General features: G+C 42.8%; 1 protein-coding gene across 22 annotated transcripts in view; it reads right to left on the reverse strand.

Moving 5' to 3' along the window:
* Positions 1 to 20,573, reverse strand: part of KDM4C (lysine demethylase 4C) — a 435,647-nt gene that overhangs the window by 39,073 nt on the left and 376,001 nt on the right. For 20 of the 22 annotated variants that reach the window (XR_014056674.1, XR_014056681.1, XR_014056693.1 and 17 more), the window contains 2 exons: positions 10,845 to 10,964; positions 6,469 to 6,561 (listed from right to left, as the gene is read on the reverse strand). Coding sequence is in view for 10 of the 22 variants with exons in the window: in XM_081500458.1 (XP_081356584.1) it covers positions 6,469 to 6,561; positions 10,845 to 10,964 (213 nt within the window). In the remaining 12 variants the exon portion in view is untranslated. Of the gene's footprint in view, positions 1 to 3,292; positions 3,864 to 6,468; positions 6,562 to 7,703; positions 7,878 to 10,844; positions 10,965 to 20,573 lie in introns of those variants that run through there. The other 2 variants (XM_081500452.1, XM_081500479.1) reach the window with 2 other exon arrangements.

A 20,573-nucleotide genomic window follows, 5' to 3' on the forward strand; every position in this document is an offset into this window, starting at 1 on the left:
CCCATGGTGCAGGCCCTCACACTTCCTCTGCTAAACCACTGTAACAGTGCTGCACCCTAGTCCATTTCTCACAGAACTACTAGAAGAAATGTCTCTAAAATCGCTAATTACATGACACCCCTGCTTATGGTCTTTCAATAGCCTCACTGCCTTCAAGATGACATCTATACTTTCTAGGCTGGATGTACATCAGTTCAGTTCAGTTCAGTCGCTCAGTTGTGTCCGACTCTGCAACCCCATGAATCGCAGCATGCTAGGCCTCCCTGTCCATCACCAACTCCGGAGTTTACCCAAACCCATGTCCACTGAGTCGGTGATGCCATTCAGCCATCTCATCCTCTGTCATCCCCTTCTCCTCCTGCCCCCAATCCTTCCCAGCATTAGGGTCCTTTCCAATGAGTCAACTCTTCGCATGAGGTGGCCAAAGTATTGGAGTTTCAGCTTCAACATCAGTCCTTCCAATGAACACCCAGGACTGATCTCCTTTAGGATGGACTGGTTGGATCTCCTTGCAGTCCAAGGGACTCTCAAGGGTCTTACTCCTACCCTATGCTTGGATTAAACTGACTTATTTGCAATTCCTGGTCACACTTAATTGTCTCCAGCCTCTGTCTTTAAATGTACTGTTTCCTTTGCACAAAAGATATCCTATCTTCTCTATGACTGACAAAAATGAGGTTCCTTCTTTTGGATTCCTGGAACACATTACGTGTTAATGTAGTAGAATGAAGGCATGGGCCAAGATGAGGGGTAGGTGTTGCCCCATCAGGGGTTCCTTGGACCCATTGAAGGTGAGAATATTAGGGACTATAAACTGAATTTTGCATGTGCTGCCAACACCAAACAATGTACTTTGCCACAGTCACTGCTCAGTAAGTGTTAGCTAGGCAAAGGAATGTGGGCTTTTTCTGTTATGCTCCAGTAAAGTTTACTTTTTTTAAAAAAATTTACAACATTGTGTTAGTTTCAGGTGTACAGCTAAGTGATTCAGTTATACATATACATATACCCATTCTTTTTCCATATAGGTCATTACAGAATATTGAGTAGAATTCCCTGTGCTATACAGTAGGTCCTAGTTGATCATCTATTTTATATGTAGTAGGTGTGTATATGTTAATTCCAAACTCCTAATTTATCCTTTGGTAACCATACTTTTGTTTCTGAAGTCTGTCTGTTTCTGTTTTGTAAATAAGTTCATTTGAATTATCTTATAAGTAATATCATATGATATTTGTCTTCTTACTATTATAATCTCTAGGTCCATCCATATTACTACAAATGAATTATTTCATTCTTTCTATGAGTGACGTTCCAGTATATATATATATATATATATACATACATACACACACCACATCTTCTTTATCCATTCCTCTGCTGATGGGCATTTAGCTTCCATGACTTGGCTACTGTAAAGAGTGCTGCAGTGAACACTGGGGTGCGTGCATCTTTCGGGATTACAGTTTTCTGTAGGAGTAGGAATGCTGGGTCATATGGTAGCTCTATCTTATGTTTTTTTAAGGAACTTCCGTACTGTTCATATAGTGGTTGTACTGATTTACATTCCCACTAACAGTGTAGGAGGGTTCCCTTTTCTTTATACCCTCTCCAGCATTGATTGTAGATTTTTTGATGATGACCCTTCCGACCTTTGTGAGGTGGTACCTCACTCAGATGTGTCAAGGGGTGTGTTTAGAGGTGGCTATGAGGTCAGTATAAATTTAGGCAGTCTGTCTGCTGATGGGTGGGGCTGTGCTCCCCCTTGCTGGTTGTTTGGCTTGAGGCCTCTCAGCACTGGAGCCCGCGGGCTGTTAGGTGGGGCCAGATCTTGGTGCTAAAAGTGCAACCTCCAAGAGAGCTCGCAGCAATCAATATTCCCCGGGGCCTCCGCCACCAGTGTCCTTGCCCCCATAGTGAGCCACAGCGGACCCCCTCCTCTCCAGAAGACCCTCCAAGACCCACAGGTAGGCCTAGTCCAGGCTCCTACGAGTTACTGCTTTGCCCTGGGTCCCAGTGCATGTGAAGTCTTGTGTGCACCCCAAGAGTGGAGTCTGTTTGCCCCAGTCCTGTAAAGCTTCTGCCCTCAAGCCCCACCAGCCTTCAAAGCCAAATCCTCTGGCATCCTCCTCCTGATGCCAGACTGTTAGGCTGGGAAGCCTGACCTGGGGCTCTGGACTCCCGCTCCATCTTGTTGTGGCTTTGTCTCTGGATGTAATTGGTAGGTTCCAGTCTATTTTGCTGATGGTTGTTCAGCACTTAGTTGTGATTTTGGTGTTTTTATGACAGGACATGAGCTGAAGTCCTTCTACTCTACTGTCTTGTCTGGAATCGAGGGGCTACTTTTAGTTTGGATGCTTCTGTCTCCTTCCTCAGAGTGTGCTGGCTCTTATACCCTTCACGTGGGATGTGCCAATAATTTGGCCACCCAAGGCAAACAGCCAATCGTGAGAAAAGATCCTGACACAGGGAAAGACTGAAGGCAAAAGGAGAAGGGGATGACAGAGAATGAGGTGGTTGGACGGCATCAACGACTTAATGGACATGGATTTGGGCAAATTTCGGGAGATAGTGAAGGACAGGGAAGGCTGGCGTGTTGCAGTCCATGGGGTTGCAAAGAGTCAGACATGACTTGGTGACTGAACAATAACAACAAAGGTTTGGCAGCCCACACTCACTCCAAGTACACCAGGGTAGCAATTGGCACCAGCTTGTGGGTCTCCTCGCAACAGCCCCTGAGACCCCGCGACAGCAGTAGCTCCCTGGATGGCAGAGAGAGTGACTGGCGTCTGCTCCCAGCTCTCTCAGTGGTCCATGCCCACCTCTGAAGCTCACAATGGTGGTGCTGGCTTGTGCCTACCCCTGGAATTTGTAGGTGGTATCCTGCTGCCTGAGAGCACGCGCAGGGAAAGGAGTTCCATTGGCAGTTCCTGCCCCTCTTCTTGTGTGGCCCTCAATAGTGGGTCCTCGCCTTTCTGAGGGCCCAGGCTTCTTCCATGTGCAGCCTCAGTTGCAATATTCCAGCCTCTACAGATTGTCTCCGTGTAGCCAACCCCACTCCTCTCCCTGGGTATGACCTCTGAAGCCCAAGCTTTAGCACCCAGCCCCTGCCTGGCCCAGCACGTAAGCATCTACTGCCGGGGAGTGTGGGTCACTCTCTGTTTTGCCCTCCAGAAGCTGGTTGCTGCGCTCTCCTCCGAGGCTCTGAAGCTTTGCACCTGTCCAATGAGGGGACCTTTCCTCCTTCACAGCTCCCTCCCTGGGGCACAGGTCCTGTCCCTACTCCTTTCTCTTTTTTTTTTCTTCCATCCTAACCGGTTATGTGGAGGTTTCCTTGCCCTTTTGGAAGTCTGAGGTCTTCTGCCAGTATTCAGTAGATGTTCTGTGCAAACCATTCCACATATAGGTGTGTTCTGGACATATCTGTGGGAGGAGGTGAGCTCCATGTCCTACTCCTCTGCCATCTTGATTCCTCCTTCCCATGAAGCTTACTTTAAAGCACTATTTTTCCTTCCTAATTCCTATTTTTGCCCCTTGAATGTGTTCCCAACTGGTTTTTATTGAGATGCCACCAATGTACAGAATACCTCATTATGTCATGGAGGCCTCCTTCCCTGGTGGTGACAGAGACAGAGCCTAGATTTGAAGGCTTGAAAACAGGTGATCAGTCATGAAGAAGAGACAAACAATGGAATAAAGAAGCTGGAAAACTAAAAACAGGTGCTGGTTAAAAGCTGAGCATGTTCCCTGCCAGTTCGTGAGACAGTCCTCCAGGGTGACAGGCTCCCTCTGTGGCTTCCCCAGATGCTACCCAGCTTCACCCAGGAAGCAAAGTAAGAGATTGTGGATGGGCTGGGCACTGTCTGTCGGAAGAAAACAGTTTTGGTTCATTCATTCTTGGCAAAGCATTTCCTCTGAGTAATCTTTCCATTTTATAAGTGCTAAAGTTAAAGAAGAAAATGAAACATCTACGAAAGTGTTGCCACTGTGTGAAGACAGCAAAAGTCAACCTCTCAGATTAATAATAAAACCGATTTACCAGCAGCGCCAGTTAATTATGCACCATTGCTATGGTTATTCTGAGAGACAATAAAAGGTAATGGGGCCGCTTCTGAAGTTAGTGGGAAGGAACCCAGCACAATCACCGAGGTGGACTGCTGACTCTCTTCAAAAATTTCTCCCCAAGTCAGCATGTGTCTGGGTGAGGAGAAGTCATTAAAACATGAAGGCCTCCCAGTGAGGGCTGCAACCTGCCCTTCCTTAAAACAACAACAAAAACCCCTCTAATTATAAAGTATCTTCCATCAACAAGTTTTCCAATTAGATTTGTTTCATCAAGTGGAAAAAAAATAGCATTCAGAGACAGGCTAGCCAAGGGCCAGAGGGTTATACACAAACCTGAAGGAAAAGCTGGTTTGCTATGAGAGAAGCACGTTAAGTCTTTGATTCAGTAAAATCAGAGGTGGCAAACTGGATTTAGTGACTGTGAGCAAACTAGATTTTGTCCCTGAAGAGGTTTTCCACTAAGCTCATAACAGGTTAGATTAAGAATATCTATGTGATTTATATATTTTTAATTTAAAATTTTTTCTCTGAAAATTAAAAATAAAAGTTCAATTTGGTGTGACTGCTCTGAGAAATGGATCTTAGAAAACTCAGAAGCTGTGCTCAAGTAAAGCTACATGGGAAAGCACACTGACATTAGAGCCAAATCTACTGTGGAACAAAGAGATTGTGATGAGAGCAGCTTTCTTTTAATGTGATTAAGAAATTGTATTTGAAATCTACAAGACCCAGCTGGTAGGATGCTTAATCATACATGAATTAGAAAATCAAAGACCTGAGGGTCTTTCAGAGGGCTCCCTACTCCATTTCTCAACCTCTAAATCTCCAGATGATTTGAAAAAAGAAAAAGGAAAGGGAAGGGGATGGAGAATCCATGGAAAATAGGAGCAACAGGATGAGAGGCAGTCATCTCGAGCAACCTGGAAAGTTGTTCTTAAAAGATTTCAAGACCTAGAACACTGACAAATTATCCAGGGTTTTAGGTCTCTTTTAAGGTTTTATAGATGTCTTTAGGCATACTTTATTTTCCCTTTCCCTGCTGTTTATTATCTGAGAGTTAACCTATTTTCAGGCGTGTGGTTCCCTACATGTCACGTTTCTTCACTGGGTGGGGAGCACTGTCACTCGTCTCTTGATTGTTTTACTGTGAAGGACCTTCCCCTCAGGATGCAGCTAAGAAGAAACTCAGTTTACACTTGATGTGGTATACTCGGGATCCCACCTGACAGGAGAGGGGCTGAATATACAGGTGAACATTTAAGGAAACACATGGTTTTTCCAAACTAATCTAGGATAACTCTGTCATTGCCTAAAAGTATATTATTAGCATGCAATGAAAACAAAGGATGTCATTTATTCAGAAAAAAATTCATTTTAGTCAGAAAAAGCCCCTCATTTAAATTTCCTACTTTAGTGTCTATCATTTCACAAATGCACTAGATATAATTCTAAATGAGTAAAACTGGCTTCATTTCAGGGTCCAGAAAATATTTTATGATACAATAGTGAACACTAAGTTATTGTGAATTATATTTTTTAACAACTTCAATTTTGATTATTTGTCCATGGTTGTCTCTTAATGGTATGTACAGGGCTTGAAACTAATAATGCTATCTTTAAAAAAAACAAAAACAAAAACCACTTTAATATTCCCACAACTAGTATTTGGGCTTTGTTTATTCCTTCTTTTATAAAAGTGAAAGTTTCATTTAATTATGAATTGAGACAACCATTAATGAGCTTCAGAGAGAGAGAAGTTGATCAATACAGTTGACCTTGAAAACATGGGTTTGAACTGCATGGGTCCACTTATACACAAATTTTTTTCAATAGTAAACCTGATGGTACTATACGATCCATAGCTGGTTGAATTCATGGATGTGGAACCATGAACACAAAGGGTCTGACTATACAAGCCATATGTGGGTGTCTGGGGAGTCAGCACCCCAACTCCCCACACTGTTCAAGGCTGCATTGTATATGATAAGGCTACAGCAAACTAGATGTTCGCTATACTGAGTCTCCATTAATCTCCTACGGAAAGCCTTCTTTTAACATGGCTTCCACTAACAAGATTGTAAATGTCTTGATGGTATCTTTATATGTTCCCAGTTCTCTTGCACAGAATATGTACTCAATGACTTTTTGTATGCCAACAGATGTTAACATAAAGAAGCATCATTTGACCTCATTAGAAAGAAAAATGAGGACGTTGCACTGGTTTCCCTGTTTCTGACCAAATATATTTGCTTTGGATTAAATAGATTTCAATAAGGGAAAAGACGCATTGGCTTCCTAAAAAATCAGGCCAAAGGCCTGAATGTGTTTCCGCTGGGCTCAGGAAACAGTGCTAGAGGCGGGATTCACAGGGCAGACCCCTCAGAGAGATTATCCAGTACTTACAAATCGAGCTTTCACTCTCTTAGGTAACTCTTCATCTAAAGTGTAGATGTCCTCTCTCTTCATTGCTATCTGGGATCCATCTTCAAATTCAACCTAATGAAAAATAAGGCATTGAGCATGGTATATTTTTAAAAAAGCAAGAAGCATTCACCATTTTCTTCAGGGTTCCAATTAGCTACACACACACACAAAAAAAAAGAGAAAAAGGATTCAAACAGAACAAACAAGAGAACTAGCCAACAGTCAAGGAAGGGAGAAAAGCTCTTTCCATTATCAGATCAAGAACAAAGCATGTTTCAAACAGGCCAAAATTCTTGAAAGTGAGTGTCCTGGAATATGTGATATGAAAACTTTATGCCCCCAAAGCAGGAAGGAAAAAAGGAAAAGAACTGCTGCTCAGATGATTTCTCGGAACATGAGACTGCGGCCAGTTTCGCATTAAGACTGGTGGAGCCTGTCGGTGCTCTTTGTTTCTTTAAGATGCTCTGATGACTTAAGAGGGAGGACTGTTTCTCTTTGAGAAAAAAGTGATGACATATTTTACTCTTATTATCTTCCCAGATAAAATAATTTCTCAAGTTCTTATAGAGCTTTAACTTTTCAAAACTCACTTTTGTTAAATTCAACCAAAAGGCCAAAAAAATCACACGTTCCCCTCAAACTCATGTGTCAACCATGTCAATGTGTGAAGACACATAACCATTTAAATGAAAATGTTTAAAACTTGTTTTCCCAAGCTATTCAAATGGAAGTAAGTATTTTCATTATCTATTTTTTTTTCAATATTTTATGCTGTTTTGTTAGAGAAAAAGTAAGTGACGTTGAATAACAGAAACGTAATCTGGGGAACTTCATTAAACACCCTATTCAAAGTGATCCTGATCTAGGCTTAATCCCACATGAACTCTCCCAGAAGAAAACAACAAAAGGGATGCAATCGAGGTAGAATATCTAATTCTACTATGTTCTTAACTCTGAACCATTTATGGTATTTTTCAAGTTTCTAAATTGCCTGTCTGAATTCTTTTAAGAAATAAATATATGCTTGCAATTCTAGTTAAAAGGGTGAGTTAAACCATGTAGCTGTGCTATGTTAATAAAAACAATCTGCTGAAGTTTAAAAAACTACTCAAGATAAAATATATAATTAAACTTTGTATGATCCATGTACTGCTCCCATTTGACTGAGCTCAAACAATGGGGCAGAATTAGGTCTTGGTCACAGGGGCCCTCTCCCTGCTACTTCCCAGAAGGCTGAGATGGGAAGGCTTTTCTTCCTGGCCTTGTTTCAACAGAATGGTTTCTTTAACATTTAATTAGGCCAAGGTGTCCTCCCATTTATACAGTTTGATCGCATAGCTAGAACTACCTGTGCCTACCTTTCTTCTGTTGCCAATCATTTGAGAATTCTAAAAGAGAAAAAGTCAGTTTTAAAATAGAGGAATTATGGTATGGTGACCAACCATCCCAGTTTGTCCAGGCATGAGGGGTCTCACAGGATGCAAGATTTTCAGTGCTAAAATCCAGGACAGTCCCTCAAAGGCTGGGATGGTTGTTCACCACAGTTTGGACAGAGCAGAGAGTAAGTTCTGGCTCTTCCCTTTACCAGCTCTGTGCACTTGGACAAATTATCAAATTCACTGAGCCTTTTCTCCCCTCATTTGTAAAGTAGGATTCAAACACCCTATCTTGGAGAGTTACTGTGAGGACCCCCAAATGCATATACCTAGGATACTTGCTGCTGCTAAGTCGCTTCAGTCATGTCCGACTCTGTGACCCCATAGACGGCAGCCCACCAGGCTCCCCTGTCCCTGGAATTCTCCAGGCAAGAACACTGGAGTGGGTTGCCATTTCCTTCTCCAATGCATGAAAGGAAAAGGGAAAGTGAAGTTGCTCACTCGTGTCCGACTCTTAGCGACCCCATGGACTGCAGCCTACCAGGCTCTGCCATCCATGGGATTTTCCAGGCAAGAGTACTGGAGTGGGTTGCCATTGCCTTCTCCAACCTAGGATACTTAGCACTGTGCAATAGGTATTTTCGTTCTATTTTTATAAATGTCTTTGCTTAGTCAATGGTGAGGCTGAATAATTAGACACAAAACACAAAATGACCTCAAAAGGCCACTTGGTTTAATGAGGAATTTTAAACTACTTGTACTTGAGAGACAATTTTAATATTAGTCTTAACTTTTTCATTGAGTCTATAAATATGCTCACTGTTCTATGTTGATCGGCCATCATAAATTCAACTGAAGTTAACACACTGATTACTAATTAGCCAGAATTTCAACATGTCCTCATTATGATACTTTTCATGTAGCTAATAGCTTTGCTACATGTAAGATGCTTCACTTTTGCATGTATTGTTTAATTAAATTTAATTATTTTCTTTTGAATGATGTAGTAAAGCTCTTTTCTAGGAGACTCCAATATTACCAGCCTGTCTTGTAATTTTTGCCTGATTTTGGACATTCTGATATAAAATGCTCCAACACCTAACCTGCTGTAAATGACCTCAAACTGCAACTTAACACTGTCACCAATATAGAGGGGAAAATGGCCTTTGAGTGCACACACACTCAAGTGTGCATATGCGTGCACACATGCACATGCGTGTACACACACACACACACAGGATATGTATATCCTCCCCTCCTCACTCCCCTTGGCTTTTTCTACAGCTTAAAAAATGTCCTTCCCTAAGTTTTCCAAATGTCTTTGAACACTGCTAATTACACTGTGCTCCAGTTTTTGGTGCAGTCTTTTAATGTTCTTTTCCATTTAAGCCCAAGCTCCTTATCAGTCTTTGAACAATTTCTCTGAGGAAAGTGGAAGTCTTATCATTCTCAAGCTGTTTTTAACTTAACAGGCCTGAACCTTCTTGCTTTTTCTCCTTTTACTTCAATCTTCCTGTTTTTACACTATTGCTTGAGAATGTTGATTTCTGCCATCACATTACTAGAAGTACTATGATGTATTGGTTCTAATAAATCTGTTCCTTTTTTAAGTCTTTCTGAAGGAACAGAAATGCACATGTGCCATCCATGTTGTTTTTCTTATTAGAGCTTAACTCATCCTCATTTCTAACAGGGATATAGTTCATTTTTTAATTGTGTAAGTGTTAGTCACTCAGTCGTGTCTGACTCTGTGACTCCACAGACTGTAGCCTGCCAGGCTCTTCTGTCCATGGAATTCTCCAGGCAAAAACAGTGGAGTAGGTTGCCATTTCCTTCTCCAGGGCATATTCCCAACCCATGGATCAAACCCCAGTCTCCTGAAATGCCGGAATCTTCTTTACTGTCTGAGCCAGCAGGGAAGACCTTTTAATTGTATACAGATATTTAAATAATATATACAGTTGTTCACTGAACAGACTTCCCAACTGACAACTGTACTTTTCATCACAAAAGAATCCTATAAAGAAACCTGCCTGCCAATGCAGGAGACCTAAGAGATGCAGGTTTGATCCCTGGGTCAGGAAGATCCCCTGGAGGAGAGTATGGCAACCCACTCCAGTATTCTTGCTTGGAGAATCCGTATGGACAGAGGAGGCTGGGCGGGCTACAGTCCACTGGATTGCAAAGAGTCAGACACGACTGAAGCAACTTAGCACGCACGCACACCTGGGTGCACAAATGGCTCCATCTGTGCTGAGGCACCACTGGTTTGCTGCTGCTGCTAAGTCACGTCAGTCGTGTCCGACTCTGTGCGACCCCATAGACGGCAGCCCACCAGGCTCCCCCATCCCTGGGATTCTCCAGGCAAGAACACTGGAGTGGGTTGCCATTTCCTTCTCCAATGCATGAAAGTGAAAAGTGAAAGTGAAGTCGCTCAGTCGTGTCTGACTCTTCGCGACCCCATGGGCTGCAGCCTACCAGGCTCCTCTGTCCATGGGGTTTCCCAGGCAAGAGTACTGGAGTGGGGTGCCACTGCCTTCTCCACCACTGGTTTAGGTTTGCTGAAATGTCAACAGGGATGACGTCTGTCAGGGAAAAGCCACCCATTCAGGGGCTGCTGGGTGATGAACAGCCATCACTGACTTGGCTTAGTTAGATAATCCAGCCACTTATTCTTTTCCCATATAACAGAAACACAAGAAAGCAGCCTACCATCCAGTTGGTCATCTTTTTGACCTAACTATATTCCTGACTATTAATCCATTCATCAAATGTTATTAGTTTCCCAGTATTGAACTTTATTATTCCCAGAATAAAACTCTATTATCTGGGTCATCAGTCTTTGAAACTTTGCCTTTTTTATAAAACAGCAGGTGTTCTAAATTCATGTAGCCTCTTGACCCGCACACTGGATACACCACCTGCCCTCTGGCTTCTCCTGTCCGTCTCAGCAAGCATCACACGCAGGGAAGCACTCACCTGGTACATGTGGGCAACATTTGATCCGAGATATTTGGCCCCGTAGAGTTTGCCATCAGGCCACTTGACTTGGACGACTTCTCCCTCAGCAGGAGGGCCTAGTTTCACACAGTCTCGGCTCTGCAGAATAAATGGAATCGGGCTTTTCAAGGCAAATGTCTAAGTGACTGCATTTAGAACTTAGCAAATGATGAACTCCTGACAATTAAAAGGAGTTATTGCCTCTGTGTTTTATGGATTATGATCTTGCATGGGTGTTCAGGGGAAGAGTTATGAGCCAAAGGAGCACTTGAAGATTCAGCCTAGATCATAAAGTTGCAAAGGAACCACCAAAATCCAAGAAGGAAGAAACATCGGCATTTACATTTGCTATCTGACAGAGAATTGTTCAGAGGATAAGTAAAATGTGCATAGAAACTGCTTTGGCTGAAAAATAGACTGGTTAATGATTTGTAACACCTGACATTTATACAGCATCTTGCAGTCAACATGCTTTAACATATATCTCATCTGATCCCCACAATCATTCCATGAAGTAGGCAGAGACTATGAATTGCCCCCAATTTACTGACAAGGAAACTGAGCCTCCGAGCAGGCTCTGGAGAAGTGAAGCTATGTAAGAGACAAAGAACTGAGGACACTGGGGCCAGAAGAGAAGCAGACCATCATTGGAGTTGGTAGGTCTTGAAGAAGCAGCAAGGGAAAAGTGCCAGGAACACCCCACAGTGTGTCAGGTGAGGCTGGGAGGGTGGTATCCTGTTTAGCAGCCCTTGTCTGAAGAACCCTGGACCTTCCTCAACAGGCCTTCTTCTGCCTGCATCTCCCATTCACTGACTAGCCCCTCCTTTCATGCGTGATCATGGGGACACCTATGACCAGTCTTCTTACTTTACTTCTTCCACTCTACTCCACCTCCTCCTCAGGCAGCAGCTCTTGAGTAAATTCCCCAGTAGTTCATCCTGGAAGATCCTTTTTTGTGGGGCATGGAGTTAGTTTACAGATACAGTTTGCAAACTTAAATTTGTATGTATTGAGTATGACAATAAAATTTTAATACAAAGGAATTAAATACTTGACTACTTTGATAAACTTTCTGCACATTTAACAATTCATGTTTTGCTAATCCTGGTATTTTACTGATGAGGCCAATCTCACTGACTGAAATGCACACTTGACCAGTCAAGTTATAAATGCAGACTGGGCATGATCCTGTGGTTTAAATGAGAGGCACACACAGGAAATATTTAGTGGTCTATGATTAGAAACCCACCATATATTACTTTCCATTATTAACAGAAAGTTTGCTTCATATAGGAGTGGTCCTTTTACTGGGCTTCCTTGGTGGTTCAGATGGCAAAGAATCTGCCTGCAAGGTGGGAGACCTGGGTTCGATTCCTGGGTTATTGCTGGATTCAAGAGTATACGTGGCAAGTAAGTATACTTTCTCACTGCAGATTATGCTTCCACTTAAAGCTATAGGCAAACAAACAAAGAAGAGGCTCTGCAGAGTTGATAGTCTGCATCAAACTTAGTCAAATGAAAATAAGTTTCTCATTGGCTTGCATAATATTTGACCTCAGGCAATGCAGGATTGAAAAGGTAAGATGAACTGTATTCTGTATAAGCCCCCAGGGTTATCATACCACTTTTCATCTCCCTTCCCTTCCCGAGATGCACCTGGTACTGAGAACATTGGAAGGTGCCGCTAGCTTCTAAATAGACATTGTCTGGTCTCCTGGGTTAGGAAGCTACATCAGCTCTGGGATAACTCTGAGCTAAAACCCAGATGCTTTGGTGATGGGGGCAGGGGGAGAACAAGAGTATGTTTCTTCCTTCATCTAAAGATTTTTTCCATGTGGAGGAAGCACTATTGGGGGTAATAACTCCTGGCTTTTTTTTTTAATTCACTTTTTAAAATTTAATTCTTATTGGAGTATAGTTGATTTACAGTGTATTAGTTTCAGGTACACAGCAAAATGAATCAGTTTTATAATACACACACACACACACATACCTATATCTACTCTTTTTAGATTCTTTTCCCATATAGGCCATAACAGAGTATTGAGTTCCCTGTACTATACAGTACGTCCTTATCAGTCATTTATTTTTATATACAGTAGTCTATATATGTCAATCCCAATCTCCCAATTTATCCCTCCCCTGCCAAAGCAATCTACGGATTCAATGCAATCCCTATCAAATTACCAATGGCATTTTTCACAGAATTAGGACAATTTTACAATTTGTATGGAAACACAGAAGACCCTGAATAGCCAAAGCACTCTTAAGGAAGAAAAGCAGAGCTGGAGGAATCTGGAGGCTGGTAACTTCTGTTTTGCCCCTCACTTTCTTTCTTTCTGTGGAGCTGCTCTACTGGCAGAAGACTCGCTTTTTGCTCTGCTCCTTCCACGGAGGGAATGGGTGGTGTCCTGCACCACAGGTCACCAGAAGGGCTAATTCTCAGGTCCAGTATATTAGGAGAATCCTTTGCCCAGATGTAAGCCACACTCTCCAGCATCTGCCTTATTACAAATAAAGGAGGTATTTTAAGTTTTCAAACACTGACTTCCTTCTCTAACTGCTTGCCCTCAGGCCCTTTCAATTGGCCCTTCTTCAATCCCAACAGAGGCAAGTCAAGGCCTCAATGGTTATGAAGCCACAGTCCCACCTACTCACCCACCACAAGCCACCTCCAAGCGGGGAAGTTATGCCCTTAGTTTTACAGATTTGACCTTCAACACAGTTTTACTAGCCTTTAGAATAACTATCCCAAACCAATCCTGAGCTGCAATTCCCAGTACCCTATCACCAATGTGTTGCCAATGGCCACAGAGATATGGCCTGAGCAATGTATAAAGGATACTCAAGGCATTTATCATAAACATACAACCCTGTTAGTAAACTAAATGTATGCAACCTTAGAGTGAGGAACAATTCTTTTTTGAAAAGGTGTCCGAAACTAAATGTATGAGATACAGTTTGTTTCTTACTGTTGGCAAACACTTGAATCACAGCAAGTCTTAATTTGGCACAAAGCACCTGACCTCAAAGAGCCCCTTCCAGCTCAGCTTCCACCTAACTGCTATGTTTCAGTCACAGTCACTTCACTCTCTCATGTCAAAATCTAGGGAAGACAATCCTGCTTGCTTTCTCAATTTCTTGCTTTCAGAACTCTTTTTCCTTTATTCATAGTAGAAGAATAAAGAAGAATAACCAACCAAATTGAACTTAAGGCTGCACATAAGAACACAAGAACATAAGGCTGTTTTGAGAGTTTTCCTTCCCCCTTCACCACCAGGCGGCACTATTCTCCGTCATGATGTGGAGCTTCCCAACCCTTGCTAGGTCCTTTAGGTGGAAGAGGATATACTTAGACTTGCATATAACTTCATTTAGTGAGTAGCATTATTTACACCCCAGCTACCGTCCAAATGGGCTTAAAGCAGCTCACAGTAAAACACAAAAGAGTTTATTTCTGTAACACCTAGTCTCCTCCATAGAGAAATGGTCTCAGATGTTGAGTCTGCCAGAAACTGCCTATGACTACATGGTGTATATAAAGCATTTAAAGAGGAATGGGATTAGGAGTATGCGGACTGATGAAAAGAAGTTAAAAAGTGTGATATTTATGCTTCCCTGACTCCTCCAGTGCAGAAACTGCTGGATGTTCCTCCAAACTGTCACAGTCACTAATCTGATATCTATTAACTGACCACCTGTGTGAGACACTAGAGGAGTCAGTGGTGTCCAGCTCTTCAAGGTAGAGACAGACAGAGGGTGTCATGCCCATGCCTGGAGGCCTGTCACACTGAGCCCCACTGCTGTAGGGTGGGGCTCAGGAGTCCCTGCAAGGGCTGGAATCCATGTGGAGTGCGTGAGCTTCGGCCACCAGAACAGAATTTGTATTTGATTTATAGATTGGGTTTCTGAGTAAGACTTCATGCAGGGAAAAAAAAAAAAAGGTTTCTGTTAAAAATAAAAGGTCCCTGCTGTGCGTGAGGAATCAAACAAAGCAGAGCTTCTCCAAGTGTGATCTGAACCACTGGGGACACACATTACAATTGGAGGTTCCAGTTGCCACTGCCCACCACTCTACGTGACTTGGATGTTTTTTTTAAGCATTATAGAATGGACCTCCTGATGCAGTTCTTAGTGTGTTGCTGGAACAAGTGAACACCTCTGCTGGAGAAGTATATGCATTAGAAACCTTGAGTAATGCATTTTTTCCATCTGCTGTCTAGACTCTCAGAAGAAGTCTGCCTTCACCTGCCTTTGCTGTACTGCCTCCAGGGATGTGTGAACTCTCCTAAAATCTGCCAGTTCTCTGTCCACAGGGACACTGGTGTCTGGAGCTGTCAGTCAGCCTGTAGCTAGATTACTACACAAGTGAAGTGAAAATGAAAGACAGAAGTAGTCATCACACTCAAGAGTGGACTTTTGCCTATGATTAGAGGATGGAGATGAGCCACAATTCCAGTGACAGGACGGTGTCATATCACATTCTTGCCAAAGTGATGCCAAACCCCTGTACTTTCTCTACTAACAAAAGGGAAAAGCCCAATGGCCAGTCTGATTATCAGAATTCCAAAGTCACTGTGTTTTTGGAACTCCTACTAGGACCTTTAAAAGGGACCTCTAGAGGCAGCAGCTGTCCTTGCATGCTGCCTACCACTCTCTCCCCCACTCCCCGCCTCTACTCTAGTAAGTATAATCCAAGACAGAGCAAGCAGCCCCATCTACCAGTCTGATTACACCAGATGAAGACATGGTACATGAAGTCCCAGTAATTCATTAGCACATAGTTTGGAACCTCAGACAATCCCCCATGCAGAAAATGCTTAAATAACCGAGAGTAAACTGATGCCAGCAGCTGCATTGAGGGATAATCACCAGCTCATTACTGGACTTGGGCAGGGATTAACAAAATGATAGGCATGTGATCATCAACCTGGCTATCTGTCATTGGTTTGGCTCCTCAGCCTCTGAAACCCCTTCTCCCTTTCGAAGTCTCAGTGGAAGGCAGAGCTCACGTGCCATTACAAATGCTGAAAGATGCCAGATACGCCCTGGCCCAGCATCCCTGGCAGCAGGTTCAGACTGGGCCAGGCCAATGTTGGCTCCATCTGCCCAGGATGTAGCACCTGTGACCAGAGATGCAGAGAAACAGTAGAGGCAGATGCTCTCAAAGGTAGCAGCAGCTCACGTGTGTTGATGGCAGAGCCCTGCTCCAGGGCCCCGGAAGGGGAGGTGACCTGGTCCTATTCACCCCCCAGCTGAGCAGCCTCCCTTTCTCACCTACTGTTTGACCTTGTTTTTCTGAATTCTTGGATATTCTGTGAGTGTCCTAGTATCTTTCCACTAAGTTTCTGTAGTGCCTAAATCACTTACAGTAAGTTTTTTGTTTGTTTGGTTTTGGCTGCACTGTGCAGCTTGCAGGATCTTAGTTCCATGACTGGGGATTGAACCCAGGCCTGGCAATCAAAAGTGAAGAAGCCTAACCACTGGACTACCAGGGAATCTCTGAGTTCCAGTTAGTTTTTGTTGCTTGCCACTAATGACCTTGACAGATAAGGAATGACAGGTTTGGGTGGTGGCAGTTCCTTCCTCACAACGTGGGGAAAGATCCTTTGATTTAACAGTGGAATATAAAAATGGAAGGTTTCCCACACCACCTAATCCTCATTCAAAGGACCTATGAGGAAAATCATCCCTCAAAAAGGAAGGGAACATATTCATGGCACCACCCACCTGTTTACAAGACATGGCCCTAGATGATTCGTGACTGCCCCCAAGTTGTATTTTCTTGGGCTCCAAAATCACTGCGGACAGTGACTGCAGCCGTGAAATTAAAAGATGCTTGCTCCTCAGAAGAAAAGCTATGACAAACCCAGGCAGTGTATTAAAAAGCAGAGGCATCACTTTGCCAACAAAAGTCCATTTAGTCAAAGCTATGGCTTTTCCAGTAGTCATGTATGGATGTGCGAGTTGGACCATAAAGAAGGCTGAGCACTGAAGAACTGATGCTTTCAAACTGTGCTGCTGGAGAAAATTCTTGAGAGCCCCATGGACTGCAAGGAGATCAAACCAGTCAATCCTAAAGAAAATCAATTCTGAATATTCATTGGAAGGACTGATGCTGAAGCTCCAATACTTTGGCCACCTGATGCGAAGAACTGACTCATTAGAAAAGACCCTGATGCTGTGAAAGATTGAAGGCAGGAGGAGAAGGGGATGCAGAGGATGAGATGGTTGGATGGTATCACGGACTCAATAGACATGAGTTTGAGCAAACTCCAGGTAGATAGTGAAGGACAGAGAAGCCTGGCATACTGCAGTCCATGGGATTGCAAAGAGTTGGACACAACTTAGCAACTAAACAACAATAACCAAGTTTCCAATGTACTCTGCAGTCTGAAGATGTGCTCTCTGCAGTGGTAGCCCTTTAGAGGGGGTTCTCAAGGAGATGACTTCCAAAGGGACGTATCATATTATGTGGATTAAATTTTGCACTGCTTGTTGTATATAAGTCACAATAATTTACTAACAACTGTCACTCTAATAACAAAGATAGAAAATGTTTTAAAATTATTTTTCTTTTTTTTCCCCCACTGGAACAGTTTTAAGTAGTTTATTTAGCTAGGCATAGACTTGACAAACATTAGTATGATTTTTGTAGTTTCCAAATAACTTTTGTTCTGAGCTTCTACTCTATATCCTTTGCGGAAATTATAGATTTTTTATTTTAAAGATAGAAAAACAAACTTAAAACGACCCATATTTTCATCACCTAGATATAAATCCTTTTAATATGTGGATTCTTCTCTATGCTTCCATGCATTAAAAAAAAAAAAAAATTCAGACCTCCTGTACAGATAAAATGTCTCCCCTCATAGCCACAGCCTTTATTTTCTTTCATGTGAGAGCACAGCTGCCCTCTCCCTAAAGAGGCAGACCTGGCTGCAGCTGTGAAGACCTCACAGTGCAGGTCCCACTATGGTCCTCACACATCCCACAGCACTTGAGGGGGAAGGGTCTTTCTACCATGGTAAAACAGACAAAACATAAAACTTGCCACTTTAACCATTTTCAAGTATACATTTTAGTGGACTTAAGTATATTCACAATGTTGTACAATCTTCACCACCCTCCTTCCCAGATTTTCATCATCCCAAACTGAAACTCTGCACCCATTAAACAATAACTCCACCTCCTGCAGATGAACCTAGGGCCTACTATATAGAATGAAGTAAGTCAGAAAGAGAAAAACAAATATATTAATGCATATTTATGGAATCAAGAAGGATGGTACTGATGAACCTATTCAGAGACCAGCAACAGAGATGCAGACATAGAGAACAGACTCGTGGACAAGGGTCGGGAAGAGGAGGGAGAGGGTGAGATGAATGGAGAGAGGAGCATGGAAGCATATACACTGCTGCTGCTGCTGCTAAGTCGCTTCAGTCGTGTCCGACTCTGTGCGACCCCACAGATGGCAGCCCACCTGGCTCCACCGTCCCTGGGATTCTCCAGGCAAGAATACTGGAGTGGGTTGCCATTTCCTTCTCCAGTGCATGAAAGGGAAAAGTGAAAGTGAAGTCGCTCAGTCGTGTCCGACTCTTAGCGACCCCATGGACTATATAGCCTACCAGGCTCCTCCATCCATGGGATTTTCCAGGCAAGAGTACTGGAGTGGGGTGCCATTGCCTTCTCCGGCATATACACTAACATATGTAAATAGATAGCCAATGGAAATTTGCTGTATGACTCAGGGAACTCAAACTGAGGCGATGTAATAACCTAGAGGGATGGGGTGGAGAAGGGACATATGTACAGCTATGGTTAATTCATGTTGATGTATGACGGAAATCAAACCAATGTTGTAAAGCAATCATCAATCAATTACAAATAAATAAATATAAAAAAATAGCTCTCCATTTCCTGTCCCCCAGTCCCTGGTAACCACCATTGGAAAGCTTTCCTGATTTGGAACCAGTCTGTTGTTCCATGTCCAGTTCTCACTGTTGCTTCTTGACCTGCATACAGATTTCTCAGGAGGCTGGCATATTGAGTGCAACACTTTCACAGCATCATCTTTTAGGATTTGAAATAGAATCTGGCTATTTGTAAGCACCTCGTAAGTGAAATCACATATTTTCCCTTTTACGTACTTGGATAATTTTGTACCTTGCTATTGATCACCTATAATTAAGAGGATCTTCTTAGTTATTAATTATCCTTTAAAAACTCCATTTTACTGAATATATGCAACATTTATGGATATTCCACAATTAATTTAAGCACTCTCCTGTTGTGAGAGATATAGGTCATTCCATTTTTCTCATACCATCTATAATACTATTGTATATTTTTCTCCATAAATCTTTGTCCAAATTACTGTTTTCTTAGAATAGACTTGTAGAACCAGAATGACTTTGGTGAAAAGGTATATAAACTATAAAGTTAAATTCATCAGCTTTGAAAAATTCACCATCAGACTTACTTCTCTAGTGCAATAAGTCTATTTTTAGCCACTCAGCAAAATTCTGCTTCAGTCAGTCCAAGGTGGAGTCCAGGCTAAATGTCCTCCCAGTCTCTCCTCTCAGCCACACTGAGAACCAACGCTCAGGAAGATTCTCTCCCAGCACAGCCCATACATCCTGTGTATAAAGGAAGAACTGATTCCACGCTGGTTCCTTTGACTATACCCCCTTCACAGTGGCAGCCTTCCAACAGACCTCTTCTCTGTGTTCTGTACTAGTTGTGAAACACTGTCATTTCAGCCTGTGAGGCAATGAATTCAAGCCAACCTACTTCTACACTGACACTCATCATTCTGGGAAAATTCCATGTCTGATGCCCAGTTTTCCTGTGTAAGAGATTTTTAAGTCTTTTATAAGGGACATACATGGACACATGTACACACACCCTTTCTGTAGACTGATACTCTGGTTATCTCTTGGTGTGATGCCTCCTTATTCCCTCAAACAGCCAAATTCCTTTCCAGCAGCCACACTTCTCCACTGCCCATCTTAACCACTCCACTTAACCACACCCATCTTCTAAAAGACAGTATCTTCTTTACACAAAGAACAGTATTGACACTTATTTGGTAAACTTCTGGGGGCCAATTAGTTGGTTAGTACACACTTCCCCTTTTGCTATAAGCCAAGAGTGAAAACAATTCCTGGTAAAAGTTCTGAGGCCCCAGAGATGGAGGAGATTTTATTCTTCCAAAAGTTACTATAGCATTAAGCCTCAGAAGGTACAGTGCTAATAGAAGTCACATTTTTGTTATTAGAACTAGGTGAGATGCTGGTATGAAAAAGCTTCTAAAATCATAGAAAATACACAGCTAAGCAATTTCTTTTGGAATTATCTTTCTGGCTCTTTTGAAGGGAGGAAGCATAAGAAAAGTCAGTAACTAGAATCACGGGTGACACTGGGGAGCTGACCTGACTGCAAAGGCCTGTGAGAGGGACACGGGGAGCAGCCAGAATGTGTGGGGCTAAGCAAGCCGGCTCTGAAGTGCTGGCCAGGGGTTTTCTGTATCCCTGGAATTGGAGAGTATGAATGAAACCGTAATTTAGTCTCTTCTCCCTGCCTTGGAGAGAGGCCTCTCCTCCCTCCCTTCCTGCCTCTTCTCCCTCTCTGGCATACACTGTGTCTCCTGGTGCCTGGCACTGACTCGGCATTGGAAGGCAGAGACAAAAACAGTCCTCTCAGAGT

This window comes from Giraffa tippelskirchi, chromosome 1, assembly GCF_054371585.1.
Source record: "Giraffa tippelskirchi isolate mGirTip1 chromosome 1, T2T-mGirTip1v1.2.pri, whole genome shotgun sequence".
Lineage (NCBI taxonomy): Eukaryota > Metazoa > Chordata > Mammalia > Artiodactyla > Giraffidae > Giraffa > Giraffa tippelskirchi.